Here is a 15064-nt window from a genome sequence, read left to right on the forward strand (position 1 = left end):
GTACTATTTATCTTTTTTTTCTTTCCTTTTTTTTGCTGATCCGAAAAACGATCCGTGACTCAAATCCGTGATCCCATCCGAACCGTGACTTTTGTAATCCATTGCATCTGTTTGCATATACAAACAAATGTGTGCCAGTTTTACCTGTGCAAACTTTTAGTAAATCAGCCTGACAGTAGTAGGGCCATAAAGTGAGGTTCTGTGACCATCCTCTGGCAATGATGATTTATTTGTGCTTTATGGCCCCTTTAGAAAAGATTTAGCCCCCATGTCCCTCCCCAAAATTCCGGCATTTTTTGCTAGAAGTCCAAATTCAAAATGGCATCCGGCGTCATCTAAAAAAAAAAAAAAAAAGTCCATCACAAGGATTCCAAATCTGACGCCATTTTAATTTCAGTCATACAACTTTGTTTTGACTGCGATAGTCAAGATAGCTGCCATATCGTGCAGTGTGGTTCTCAACCTTTTCAGGCTGTGACCCCTGACCCCAAAAAAAACATCATATTTGGAATAGGGAAACACTAAGGCTACGTTTACACAATTATGATTTTTTTGTTAAATCCGATCTATTTATGTACCGGCCAAGCCGCCGAGGCAAGCGACTTTTCTCAGTGTCATATGCAAATTTGGCTGTGCCAACGCACGCTACAGATTGGTGGATTGGTGGACTCGTTTTGCGGACGTGTTAGGAGTTCGATTCATGTGTCTTTCAGCTGTGCCAACGCCCGCGCTCCTGGTTGGTGGACTGTTTTCACGCTCGCTCCTGGTTGGCTGCTGTCCTCGGCTTCCTCCTGCGTCAGTTTTGAACGTGCTGTTGACAAACAGCAACAGAAACCCGTCTGACTTTTTTTTTTTTTTATCTCATGTCGCCAGAGTAGCGAGGTTGGAATAGGTAATAGAAATATTTGGGGGAAATGAGGTGACACTCCTTGACCGAAGTCTACCGAAGTCTGCAGGGCTGAATTTTACGCCACACGTCAACTTTATGCTTCATGTTTCAAGTGTGATTCAATTAAAGACAAGTAAAAAATGTAACACTGTTACTCAAAACTAGGCGTGTTAGAAAAAAATCAATTGGGCAATATATTGCGATATTACAGCGCGCAATTCTCAAATCGATATGCAGCCGAATCGATTTTTATGGGAATATTCAACAAAACGTCTTACTTAGGGTTAGGATTCACACATTAAGCATGGAAGAATGTTATATTAACTCATTCACTGCCATTGACGTCTATAAATGTCAAAAATTCATTTAGACTATTTCTATTAGTTTGAAAAAAATCCACTTTTGTTAACAAGAGTATGAAAACCTAGACATTTTTTAAATAATCTTTAAAAAAATAATAATAAAAAAACATTATTAAAAATTTGGTATAACTAATGGTTATGTTTTCATAGTCAGGAAACCAGTGGCTGCCAGCAGGATCGAGCAGACTACATCAAATGACACCTTACAGTCACCAACTCCTCAAGTTTCACTTCCAATGGGCACTAAGGGTTAATATTCGGAATCCGGTGTCTGGGGGTTTGGGGCCTGGGGGCGGCTGGGGCTCGGTTGTGGTGGGTGGCGGGTGTGGATGGGGGGTGGGGTGGGGGGTGGGTGAGCGGGGGCTGTGGGCCGGTGGTGTGCCTGGCGGGCCTGCCGTGCCCCGTTCTGCTGCGTTGGGATGGGGGTGCGGGCCGTGTTGGGGGGGTGGGCACTCCGAGCTCCTGGGTTTGCCGGTGGCTCCTGCGGATTGTGCTTGCTCTGTCCTGGCTGGAGTTGATGGCTCCCCTCTTTGGTGGAGGTTTTCATGCATGCCAGATCCACCACACCAGCATCTACCGAAATTCAAACACAATCTGCTTCTTCCTCTGGTCGTTGAATCGGTGGAGGCTGATGTCTGTGGATCTCACTCTACTTCATCTATCCTTCCTTCCTTTCCTCAGTCTCTCCTTTGGTCTCTTGAGGTCTCCTTAATTTGTTGGAATTTAGATGTCTCTGGGGTTGGTGAAAGATTCTGGTTGGTAATCCGGTGGGTAGTACGTAATGTCTGATCGGTGCTGCATTTCACTTTCCTTTCTTTTCTTTCTTTGATCCTTCCTCGGGTCTCCTGACAACGTCACGACTATTTCTGGATTCTGAAGTATTTGGTTTAGGTGAACGGTATGGGATTTTTAATAGGTTTTAGGTGAATTAATGAGTACACACTCACACGCACGCACACATGCACACACGCACATACTCAGCACATACAAAATAAAAAAATGTAAAAAATAAAAATAAAAAAAGAGAGCAATGATGATGACATGTCGAATCGGTAAAATTACCGAATGAAAAATAGATTAAAATGACGTTAGATTTGGAATCCTCGTGGTTGACTTGTATGGAAATGTGCCTTCATATATTATTCTAGGTCATCCGGATCAAAAGTTATTTTTTATACATGATGCCAGACGCCATTTTGAATTTGGCCCTCGAGCAAAAAATGCTGGGATTTTTGGGAGTGACATTGGGGCTAAATCTTTTCTAAAGGGGCCATAGAGCTCAAAACAATCATCAAAACATTGTTGCCGCACGATGGTCACAGAACCTCACTTAAGGATCCTACTACTATCAGCAAAGCTTGATTATTTAAGAAAAGTTACAAATTGTACCGATCACGTACTGTACGCAGGCCGTTACTATTTAACTCACTTCCCACATTTGTCCCTCAAATGCTTAGTTTTGCTATTGATGAATGAGTGGAGTAGCATTTAGCTGTGTAACGTAGCGGAAATGGCTAATTATGCTGCTCCCCCTCCTGCATGGCTTGCAGGCATTTCAATCTAAAGTCGTTGTGACATTCTGTGTCAAGATCATGTGTATTGGACATTTTCTCAATCTGAAGACCAAAATTCATTTGCATGTTGACAGCACGACAGAGTGTCCAAGTAGTCGAACGTTGGCCCTTCTGTCTCTAACCCTCCCCCAAGCTTTGAGTGTGCGTTTGTCGAAAGAGGATGAGGGGTGTGTGTGTGTCTGTGTGTGTGTGTGTGTGTGTGTGTGTGTGTGTGTGTGTTTGCCTCTGCCTGACTCACTCCCATCCGTCATCTGAACTATTAAAAGCGTGACTGTCTTAAGGCATGAGAGATATATGATGGCTGATCCCTTCACCTCTGAACGTCTCATCCTGTTCGTTTCCCGCCCAAGGTATCCCGATGCCCACCCCCACCCCCACCCCCGCCTTTATTCACTTCATCCCACACTTGTTTTGTTGTCGTGCTTTTCGACAAGGGGAGTATAGAGGAAGCTGACTGCAAGGGAGTAAAGCGCCGTCTGTGGAGGTTATTCTGCTCTCGTGGCTCTGTTAGCGTACAGCCGTGCAGCTGTGCCAATTAGCCTCATCCCTTCACACACACAATCACAATACAAGCGCAGCCTGTTATACGAATAGTCTTCAAAGCTCAGATTTTCTGCATGTGACTTCGACGTCCTTGCATTTAAAAAAAAGAAAGCCCGCGTATAAATGTGCGTTTGACAGCCAGCAACGTGGCCCGGGTCGGGGAAAGGCGAGGCGCTGCGTTCTCTCGTACGATGCGGCTGTCACATTCAATCAGTCAGCCGGCGGTTCGGGGTCGCGAGAATGACACTGCACTTCTGCTCGGGGAGAGTCGTTGCGCGAGCAAGGAGACATGAGATGCCGGGGGTGGGGTGGGGCGCATCATTAATACAGTTGCTTGGACTTTTTCTTGTCTTTTGTTATCATCGGCATGTTTTTGCTTGGTACTTGTAGGCTAATCAGAACTCACCATTTAGCTTTCTGCTTATATAACCGAAGGTCAGGCAGCGGACGAACAAAGAGGATGCAGGAGAAGAAGCAGGAGGTGGTGTGGCTAATTGAGACCCCAGGCGGCAGTTTGCTCAGACATGTTGTAGGTGTGCAGCGCAAGTGGCCACGCTGTCCAGATGCAGAGCAGCCCCACAGGTCCGATGCTCTCACTTCTTTCCAGCTCGACACCTCCTGACAACAACATCAGCCTTTAGCCCAAAATGACCACAAGGTGCTATCGGTGGTGGTAGAACGCAACTTAAAGGCAATGTACCAAATGTGCAGGGGCCTTTGGGAAAATACAGATAAGAATAATTTGGAGTGTGACGTTTAACATAACACAACATAGAGTAATATAACAACAAATGTGATTGTTTTGGTCACTTATAGACCTCTAAGATGAAATGGTCAATTTATGAAGGGGTTTGAAGAACTGCTGTCAGTTATCTCTACTGACTACAATTTATTTGCTCATAACATTCATGTTGACAATAACATTGGGGGGGATACCAAAGTTCTCTCTGCTGTGCTGGATACTTTTAATCTGTCACAACATGTGAAAAAGTCCAACAAATGCCCAAGGTCATACTCTTGATTTGGTGGGTAGTAACGAGTTACATTGACTCCGCTATAGGGTTGGGAATTGCCAAGTGCCTGGCGATTCGATTCGTATCACGATTCATAGGTCACGATTCGATTCGATACCAATTAATCCCGATATGAATCTATAAATAGATTATTGCGCTTTTTTTTTACTCAAATTTAGAAAATACTAATCAGTAAACTTGTACATGTACACTGTAAGATTTGTATGAAAATGTATTTATTTATCTGAAAATTCAGGCTTATAACTGAGCCACTACATTTAACAGCTTTCAGTCTGTTTCATGTTTGAACAGCACTGAAATCAAATATTAAGGCTTAATGTTCCATTAATATAACATTCTTCCATGCTTAATGTGTAAGACGTTTTGTTGAATAGTCCCATAAAAAATAGATGTTTAAAAGTCGATTTCGAATATCGAATATTCCCATATCGAATCGATTCGAGAATTGCGCGCTGTAATATCACGATATATTGTTGAATCTATTTTTTCTAACACCCCTACTCCGTTACATTTAACTTGAGTATTTTTTTTTGGGGGGGGATACTTCTAAGAGTAGTTTTACCACACAATACTTTTTACTTTTACTTGAGTAGATGTGTGAAGAAGTAATGCTACTTTTACTCGGCTATATTGGGCTACACTAGAGTCATTACCCGCCTCCCCATTCATACATTACATTTCGCATATTAGCGTCAATCAAACAATTAACTTGTAAGCGGGTCGTTAAACTCTGAAACAAGCAAATATTTTTTTAAAAAAGAAGAAAATAAATCAGACTTCATGTTCAAGCAGTTACTCGATACTTGAGTATTCTTTTCAGCAAATACTTTTTTACTTGTACTTGAGTGATTTTTTTTTAATGACTACTTTTTACTTTTACTTAGTACTTAGTAAAATGAACGCTACTCTTACTTGAGTATAATTTTGGGCTACTCTACCCACCTCTGGTGATCTCTAAAGATGCTGACATTTTAACTGTTGAGGTTAAGGATTTGGCTAATGTATCGCTAATAATCCCAACATTTCAGGCAACCTTTGTCTATCCAAAAAGGTACACGAACGAGAACACCAGCGCAAAGATCATGCATGTCACCAACTGTGAAGAACTTCTGGATATGTTCACCTGGAAGATCTCAAGTGTCCTTGATGCTTTTGCTCTCATTGAAACTAAAAGGCTAGTTTTGCACTGCAGGTCTTAATGCAATTCAGATTTTTGACCTTTGCATTACATATTAATTGCAACCTCAGTCTGTCTGCTGCTTGGACCAAATGCGCCCCCAATTAATTGCGAACTTTGTTCTAATATTTTTAGCCTATGATTAACATATGTCTGCACATGTGCTCATAAAATTTGGGGACAATCAGTCACGGTTTTCTTTCATAACGCCACCGTAAGGACTGATGTCGCACGTCTACAAACATATTTTTCCCCCCTTTCTTTCTCCAAGGAAGAATATGAAAAACCTGACTGAGTGATATCGAAATGATGGCAATATACTTGACGACATCATAACTCATTTTTACAGCACAAAATGAGATCAGGAAACAAGTGCAAAATGAACAGGGGTTGCTTGCACGCAAATGTGTCATGGCGATGACTGACTGGACAAAAATGTCCAATAATCACATCTTCTAATAAAAAGGAAATTAAAAATAATCATTTAAATGGACTCAAATTTTAGGTTAATTCTCATAGCCACGTTACTTCTAGTCCATTATACATATGGCCATTTGCTGCAGATGGACAAACAGTCAGACAAGCACAAACACATCAAGCATTTGAATCCAGTGTTTGGCACATTTTGCTCTCAAAACTCATTTGTGTTTAGTATATTTGACATATGAGATTGTAGCAAGACTGCATGGATCAGTGGTAGAGTTCTGGTCCCACAAACCAGTGGTTGTGGGTTTAATACCTGACTCTTCAGTCACCATGATGAAGTGTCCTTGAACCCGATACTGAGCGCTCAGTTGCTCCTGTTGCTGCTTCATCAGTAAGTGAATGAGAAGCTTTAATAGTTGGAAAAGTGCTACCATTTCAGTAAATCAAGAAAAATAGATGTTAAATAACTTCTACATAATGGTGTTAAGTAAATTCAACACAATGAGGATTGATCATTTGTATTTAACAATATCAGGTAAATTCAAAATAATGATGTTGAGTAAATTCAACACAACTAGCTAATGTAGTATTAAATTAAGAACATTAGCTCAATTTGAATCATCCAACATTCATCCAATTTAAATGAAATAGTTGCGTGGGACCGGTTGATGTAACCGTGTTTTTGAAATCTCATGAAGCATTTCTAGCTGCCATTGGACTTTTTGACCATTTTCAGGTGTCCGACCTCATCACAGGAAAAAATCAGCTCTCATCAAAGCGCCAAGGTTTAAAACTGACCCGAGAACGGTGTCAGTTCTAGTCTTCAGTGTGACGTTTGATACACTAGATCATAATATACCGTTGAACAACTTTGGAAAAATGGGTAGGACTGAATGGAACAGTCCTAAAACGGTTCTGATCCTAATTGGAAGAAAAGAGTTTATGATTTTGTGAGCATTGGAAGTTTGTGAATTGCCCATCACGGATGGAGTCCTTCAACAGTCACTTTTTTCAAAAGAGCAATAAACAGCTGCAGCTCATTCACGCTGAAGCTCGGTTTCTGACCAGAACAAAGAGATCAGAGCACATGAATCCAGGTCTGATGTCTTGACATTTGCTCCCATTCAGTTATCCAGTGGACTTAAAAGTTCTCGCCGGATGCTTTAGGTCCTGAATATCCTAAAGAAATTCTAATAGAATATAAAAACCCAGTAGGGCTGTAAGGCCTTTAGACGTGGGTCAGACAGTGTAGTCCAGTGTTAAAAAGCAAACATGGTGAAGCAGCATTTACATGTTATGCTGCACACAAATGGAACACACTGTCAGCAGAAGTCAAGTCAGCCCCAAGTGTGAATGTTTTTAAATCAAGGTTTAAAACTATGCATCCCCCCCCCATGCTTATGATTGAGCTCTTTTGAATAATAATAAAAAGAACGTACAACGTATCCTAGGGTGACCATATTTTCATTTCCAAAAGAGGACACTCAGGATACTTGATACTCAGATACAAGATGCCATGCATTCAAACTAAATTAACATATGCCTCCTCTGCATGGGTAGAAAAACAAAAAACATTTCTCTCTTTTAAAGTCTTACATTTTTTGCTCCACTGTCTTTTTTTATTTTAATTTTTATTTTTTGACTTCGAGCGCATTCGTACCCATCGCCTCCGGTGCGGCAGCTCAACACTTGCCACGCAGCTAAAGTTCTGGGCCACCGTCAGCCAGTGCGAAAGACGGACACCCAGAAAAGAACGTAATAAAGTGAATATCTCCCTGTAAAACAGCCTAGTTCCTCACAAAATCAAGCTAGCAAGAGCAATGCCAAACACCATGTAAAGTCAAACAGGCAGTTAATCGAAGCACATCCACAAAGCCAATCTTTTCTTTTGCACCATTCTTTGTAAAAAGTACGAATAATTCTTTGTCCCTTACTTTGCTGAAGATCCGGTAGCTAAGGCGTTGGTCTCCCATCCTTCAAAATATGGCGTTTTCCCTCAAAAGAAAGGCGTGAAAATAATTTTAGTGTGGCGTCATCTTAACGCTTTGCTGTGTTTTGAATAATACAGCGACGTAAAAAGGCAGCGTAGCGATCTGCCTATTAGCGTAAAGGACTTTTCAACTGGGAAACTGACTACGCATGCACGAACACACATCGCTACGCGAACAGGGCTGGGAAAAGCACAGCAGCGGTTTGCCTTCAGGAGGATAATTTTTGCAGCATTTTTGCCTGCAGGCCAGACGAAGTAATGAGTCGTTTTTAATTGAGGTTTGAAAATGACCAAATGTTGTCACTTTTAAAACTATAGGTAGTGTAGGCTTTCTGAAATGAAAGTAATAATTAAAATAAATAGAGAAAGCCAAACGGTTTCAACTTTCATTTCAGCCTGAGGTAGGCAGTGCCTACCTTGCCTATCCTGACCGCACGTCACTGGTAGTCTTTCTGTCTCATTTATCACCTGAGCTTCGGCTGCATTTTACACAGAAAATCAAACTCAAGGAATTAATCAGATGGTGTCTCAACTTTTTCCTCATCCATACTGTCCTCCTCCCTCATAGCTCCTCCCCCTTCCTTGTGTTTTTTTTTTGTCATCTAAGAGAATTAAGGTACCGTTTGGCGACCCATCAGGCATCCCATTCTGTCTCCCTCTGTTAGTCATTGTTTTTGTTTTGCTTGTGTGCTTTTTTTGTCTCTAGGACATGCTGTTAAGACTTTGGTCGCGCTGTACTCATGACGTGCAATGACAATACATTTGATTCCAGCCTGCCAACCATTCCATTTATTGTAGTTCTTCATCAGGAACATAACATCTCATAGTAACCTCTCACTATCCTCGTCATTGATTGCCAAACAAAGCGGGGCACACACTTAGGGATTTTTCTATTCTAATCCTAACCCAGTTTTTGAAAAATGAGAATACCTTTCACAATTTGAAAATACTTGATATGTGTGTTTTGATATGTGCTCAGCCAAACTCTATGTTGACCACAAATTGAAAGTAAAAACCACTTTTGTTTTTCCGCAATACATTTTGAAATGTCCCTTGTGTTCTTATGTTTTAAATTAATCATAATCCAACCTGTGTCCTTTCAGGCTGGCTCATCCTTACATCTGCCCTCATGCCTTCCTGCAGCCCGGCGTGTTGCTGCAGCAGCCTAGCATCGCCCACCCCCACTTAACTCCCTCCGGATTGGAGCACTATAGCTCGCCACCGCTGCCCTACCTCAACTACAGCTTCTCACCCAGAATGCCAACGCACACTCTCTTCGCCCCTCAGACTCCGCCACCAACCACCAATTCGCCTTTGGCCATGTTCTCCGTGTTGCCCGCCGTCCCGCAGGTCACCATCCCTGACCTTGTGCACCAGCGCCACCGCACGCTGTAAGCAGCCCCGGCGACCAATCAGTACAATGTGGCATCCTGTTCTGAGGGTGATGTCATCAAAAAGGGCTTTTTGAAAGCACTCCTGACTTTTGTATGTTTGTTGTAATAGTTCATCAAAATGTAAAGGGGCTATCACTTGTGTGGCGCTTTAATACGGTCTCCTCATTCCACCTACAGATGACAAATGTTGAGGATCAAACCCACAACCTTGGTTTGGGAGATACCCACTTTATCACCTTAACCATCTCGCCCCATGTTATTGTTACTGTTTCTTTGTTAACCTCGATGTTAATACTTAAGGTTCGAATAAATGGGCCCGGAGGCTGGCCACCAGAGGGCTCTTTGGAGAACACATAAAAAAGGCGGCAGGGCAATGCAAACAATTAGCCTCATAAAAAATATTTCTGTCCTCCTACCCCCATTTCAACGTTTCATTGTTTTAGCCTAGCTGCATATGTTGATGTTCAGTTCTCATGCTAAATCAGGGTGGTCATGACAACACTGAATTTATTGCGTGTTGGGTTTTTTTTGTATTTGTTTATTGCTTGTTTTTGCTGCAGCCGAAATCTTGTTGAGATTTGTTATAGTTAGAGCAAGAAAGTTGTTGCTCTTGGTTGAGTTCCAAAACCGTCGCTACATGTTGCCGCATTTTGATAATGAAAGCGTTATAGTTTATTGTGAAAAGAGAGCACAGCAATGCAATACATGTTTTGTTTTTGTTTTTTTGCCAGCTGTAACAATCACACTAATTCTCGAGCAAAGCTGGATTGGCATCCCTTGTTTATATGGAACCATGTTTGTCATTAAAAAAAACGAAATAACTGAAGCCATATGTAACCTTTTGTAAGAAAATGCAAAATAAAAGTAATGTTTCCTATTAAGGCTTGGGTGCTGTTTGTTCTTCGTGGTAGTTATTGAGGTCCGTATCAGCGCAGAATGAAGATTGCATGTTGTTGAGCTGGAGGAAGCATACATGAGTCATTTGAAGACATTTCTTGTAGAGAAATGGATTTGAGTGCACGGAGGTAAAGGTCAGATTCTAAACCAGATGAAACATATGTTGAAAGAAAACATCAGGCATGCAATCAACTGTAAGACCATTTTTCACAAATTTGAAGGAGTCATAGGTAATCTGTGTATTCAGATCACACTTTTAAATCACTCGATGACTGCTACAAATTAGCTTCTGTACATTTTACCAATCGAGGGTATCCCGCCTCGGTCACAAAATCAACTGAGATAGGCATTGCTGTATGGGTGAATACCGTACATTCATCTATTCACATTCTTGTATTACTGCTCCCAGATTTAAATATTTTTGGGTGTAAAGCAAAAAGCCTCTGACACCAACCCACAACGCACTGTCGGCAGGCAGGACAGTACAACATCGCATTGAGGATTGAGATATTCACTTTCGCCATCTTCTGGCCAAACGTATTTATTGCAGCAAACTCAAAGTTGTTGAATTAGAAGAATGGGCGAGGGGATAATAATCATGTACGGTAATATGTGCATATTTGTTATAAGTGAAAGTTTATTGAAACACGTTTGTAATCCCAGTTAGGATCAAATAATAACAAAAGACTCAATGTAAAGCTGGCACTGTTGGTCTGCAGTGAACAGACATCTCCAATTCTTCCCATTCTCAGATTCTACATTTGCTTTTGTGCTGGTTACGTCGGAGGGGGAGGGGATGCATATGGATGTGTTTATGTAAAAATGGATATCATCACAAGTATCACAGTGAGGGAAGCCATGTGTCATGTCTTAAAAAGGGCTTACAAAAATGAATAGTGGTTGGTACAAAATCAGTCGAGCTGCAATGAAAATGAGAAAAAAAGAGGTACTTTATCGGCAATCTTCATCTCTCACACGCTGGCACGCACACACATGCACACCTGCAGACACTCGCATATACAAGCGGGCACACACACACATTCACTCTCACACAACAATGCTCACACACAGATAAAATGTAGCCATTTGTAAAATGTAAAATCGTGTTCACATCACCGTTTTGTGTTTGAAGTGCAGAAAACAAAATAAAGCAGGGAAAAAAAACAACATCGGAGATTATGTGAGATGCATGTCGGAAACCACGCCCATCTTGACTGGTCTAAATTGGAAAGAAGCACAAACCCAGAGTTGTTGCCCACCCGTGCCCATCCTAGCCCTCGCTTGCCCGCCCCCTCCCACTCAATTCAACAACAACACCCTCCCAGGTCACAGAAGCAGGCCCGACTGCCTTTTATCACAAACACAAAGTCCACTTCTCAATACAGAGTAAGGAGTTGGAGGGGGAGACCTGTCGCGTTGTTACTTTTCATGTGGGTTGATAAGCAGTGGAGGAGGGGCCTTGTCCCTCGTTTCTCAGCCGCAGGTGGGTCATCAGGTGCCGGGGAGAGAGAGGTCGGGTTTACAAGGCTTGCGTCTTGAGCTCGATGGGCTCCCCGCGGGTGTCCTGCTGGGTCTCCCTCTCCGGGGGTCGACTGCCCTTCAATGTGGCCAGGCGCTCGGACAGACCCCTCATACGTGGGAACAGGATGAAATCGTACAGGAGGGCGCCCATGGCGCCGCCGATGATGGGTCCCACCCAGTAGACCTGCAACAACACGCACAAGTATTAGGACGCACGTGTACCACGGCAACGAAGGAAACGGGGATGCTACCCAGTGGTTGACGAAGTTTCTGAACAGGACCGCCGGAGCGAAAGACCTGGCGGGGTTCATGCCGGCACCTGTGTAGTACATCTGAAACACAAAGCAGCCCAGCTGTCAACGTTGGAGCGAGCTCCTCATCTCCACGTTTGGGCGTGTCTCACCCCCATGAGATGTCCGATGGTGATGGAGAAGCCAATGGAGAGGGCGGCGGAACCCAGGCGACCGTTCCTCCTCTCATCGGTCACAGCGAAAATGCACACCACCAGCTGCAAGGTAAGGAAGACCTCCACGGTGGTGGCCATCCCCAGACTGATGCCAGGTTGCAGCTGCGGAAACGGGGGATTTTCTTTCGTTTAGCGACCCGCCTTTCAAATGTAATCAATCTACTGAAACAGCCATGTTAGATTCAGTCAGAGTTCAGGGCTAACTGTACGGCGCTTAATCTTACCGTGTTCATTGCCAGGTTGCCCCTCATGTTGCCAGGCGTGACCCCGTACAGCACGGCAGCGCCGGCCACAGCGCCGAGGCACTGGGCGATAATGTAGAAAAAAGCACGGAAAAGAGACAGCTGGGCCCCGACCAGGTAAGCGAAGGTAACGGCGGGGTTGATATGGCCGCCGCTGATGTGGCCGATGGACTGGATGAGGGTGGCGGCTGCCAACCCGAAGCACAAGGCCACATGGAGAATGTGATGAGGCCCGGTGGTCCAGCGCAGGGCGGCGCCCAGACCGAAAAATACAAAGAACATGGTCCCGAAGAACTCTGCGAAGACCGCCCGCCAAAAACTCATGGACCGGAACTCCCACATGGTCGCTCTTTAGCAGAAGACGACAACTCTTGGGCAGCAATCAACCAAAGCTTCAACCTTTTCAGTCCTCTGAAAGTCAGCTCTAATCGGTATTGAGAAAATCCAGCGGCGGATCTTCACCAAGTCGCGTGACCTTGCTGTGCTGGTTTGCCACCTGCGTCCACCTGTTTCAAAGACATAAGTGTGTGGGAGTGTGCGCAAACAAATCTCAGCTGGGATCAGGAAGATGAGCGATTGAGAGATGGACCGGTACCGTGTCCGGTAAACCTTTAGCCTCTCTGACAGAGCGGAGAGGGCCAGACAGGGGCTTTATAATACACCCTCCGGGGGCCCCAAATGACGCCATAATCCCCCCCTGTAAGGGCCGAGGGAGGGAGGGGAGGCGTCCACGGACATCCCAAATCAAACAAATGTAACCTTTCCGCCGCCATGACGGTCAAAAGAGGCCTGTCGAAAGCGATGGAACGAGAACGAGCGCGAAAAGCCTTTCTGAAGTCAGCGGGCGGCACTCGAGACACCAAACCCACAACCTGAGTGTAGAGCAGCTGGAGCCCAGAGGACAAAGTGTCTTTCTGTTGACATATCATAACTGTGACAATCAGGGGACACAAACGCTGACGGATGGACACGCACTCACGCACACACAGATAATACAGTTGAGGCCCCGGACGGAAGAGCCCAAAGCTAACAGTGGTGAAGTGACCCGTAGAGCGAAAAAGCCTGACCCTGTGAAAGCATTGTGTGCAGCACGCGTGTGGGCAAGACTCAAACCCCAAGCCAAGTTTCAACACTCAAGGTGAGAAACCAACGCTCTGTTTGGGGAGCGACTCAAGAAGAGGAACGTATTTGGAAGTCAAGAAAAAGGGTGACGCTTGTTGTAGAACATAGTCAACAATTAATGGTGACTGGCAGAGCCGTGAAGGTTCTACGGGCGAGTCAGAGGTGCAGTGGGGATGCCGAGGGTGCACGCTGGGGTTACTGAGCAGTCCAGAGCCCTCTTTCTGCTGGAGGGAGGTGGGAGGGGAGAGTGAATGCGGATCGCTGACGCCTCGGAAAGAAGACACACAATGTAAAATGCTGGCAGCGATGCAGCGGTTTTGTGCACATTGTGTGGGCGTGTAGATTAGTTGACTGTAGATCAAACTTGTTTTGTGGGCGCGACTCATCGGGATCGGACCCTGCCTGTGCAATCAGCGACAACATCTCAAAATGCTCAGGAAAAAGGAAATATGCAAATTCATTGGCAAAACACGAACAAGATGTCCTGTTAGACAACCACGGGGTGTTTCCGTGTATTTTTGCCTTTTACACCGCCATCATGGATTTGAAATAAGCAACTTTGAATTAAAAAGGTTTCACAAAAAGTTAGCATTTAACATTCATTTCAGGAATTACAGCCAGACCCAAATGCAAATGGAACACGGCAACACTTTGCCTGTATGAGTTCCAGGCGTGTTGTATGTATCTGTTTTGCATATATTTTGTTCCCAGAATGCATTGTGTGGACCAGATAATGAAGTTATAGGACCTTTAATCCATGTCATATGTGTTTGTGTCATGTTCAGCACCTTTACGTTTGATTTATGTTGGCCTATGTTTTTATTTTGATTTTATTTTTCAACAAACCGCAATTTTAGGTTGTGTGTAAAAAAGATGACATCATGTTCAATTCCGTGAGCAAGTTGCATTGCTCATCTGAGGATTGCTTGTGGAATTGTGAATTTTTATGTTTTGATTTGAGCCGTTTGATTAATTGGTCTGACATTGCTCATTTCTTACTTTTGACACCACCGCTCTAAATTGTCCATAGGCATGAATAGTACTTAAATGAGAACTGATTCAACTGCTTTACTTAAGTAAAAGCTAATTAAGTACAGCTTTCAAAAATATTTTTTACCGTTAACTGTACACATAAATGTAACAGTACTGTATACCTAATTTGATAACTTGGTGTGGCAAAGAAAATAATGCACATGAGATATCTTTGCCCCCCAACACCAACACTTAAAAAAAAAAAATTACATCACGTTTGTATAGTTGTTACCTTGAGTTACAAGTTAATGTCTGTCCATGATCATGCTTGTAACCCAAAGAAAATTCAAATCTCAAATCATCTTTCTTCATTGAAATGAATGGAAATACCTTTAAATCTGTTGCATTATTGTTTTTAATGCTCTCTGGTTCAAGTTTGTCCGTGTCACAGCGGT

The 15064-nt window shown here is 43.4% G+C and overlaps 2 protein-coding genes across 2 annotated transcripts in view; one reads left to right on the forward strand and one right to left on the reverse strand.

The window, feature by feature from the left end:
* The window catches only part of LOC144037292 (RNA-binding protein 38-like), a 34685-nt gene extending 24415 nt beyond the window's left edge, over window positions 1-10270 (forward strand). The window contains exon 4 of the mRNA XM_077548664.1: window positions 9099-10270. Within this exon, the coding sequence (XP_077404790.1) occupies window positions 9099-9390 (292 nt within the window). The 3' untranslated portion in view covers window positions 9391-10270. The remainder of the gene's footprint in view (window positions 1-9098) is intronic.
* A 526-nt stretch (window positions 10271-10796) lies between these two features.
* LOC144037285 (lens fiber major intrinsic protein-like) lies at window positions 10797-13151 on the reverse strand. The gene is made up of 4 exons (XM_077548652.1): window positions 12498-13151; window positions 12211-12375; window positions 12059-12139; window positions 10797-11991 (listed from the first exon to the last, which is right to left on the reverse strand). The coding sequence occupies exons 1-4, from the start codon at window positions 12855-12857 to the stop codon at window positions 11806-11808; spliced, it is 792 nt and encodes a 263-aa protein (XP_077404778.1). The 5' UTR covers window positions 12858-13151; the 3' UTR covers window positions 10797-11805.
* Window positions 13152-15064: the final 1913 nt, after the last annotated feature.

The sequence above is a fragment of the Vanacampus margaritifer genome, chromosome 1, assembly GCF_051991255.1.
Source record: "Vanacampus margaritifer isolate UIUO_Vmar chromosome 1, RoL_Vmar_1.0, whole genome shotgun sequence".
Classification (NCBI taxonomy): Eukaryota; Metazoa; Chordata; class Actinopteri; order Syngnathiformes; family Syngnathidae; genus Vanacampus; species Vanacampus margaritifer.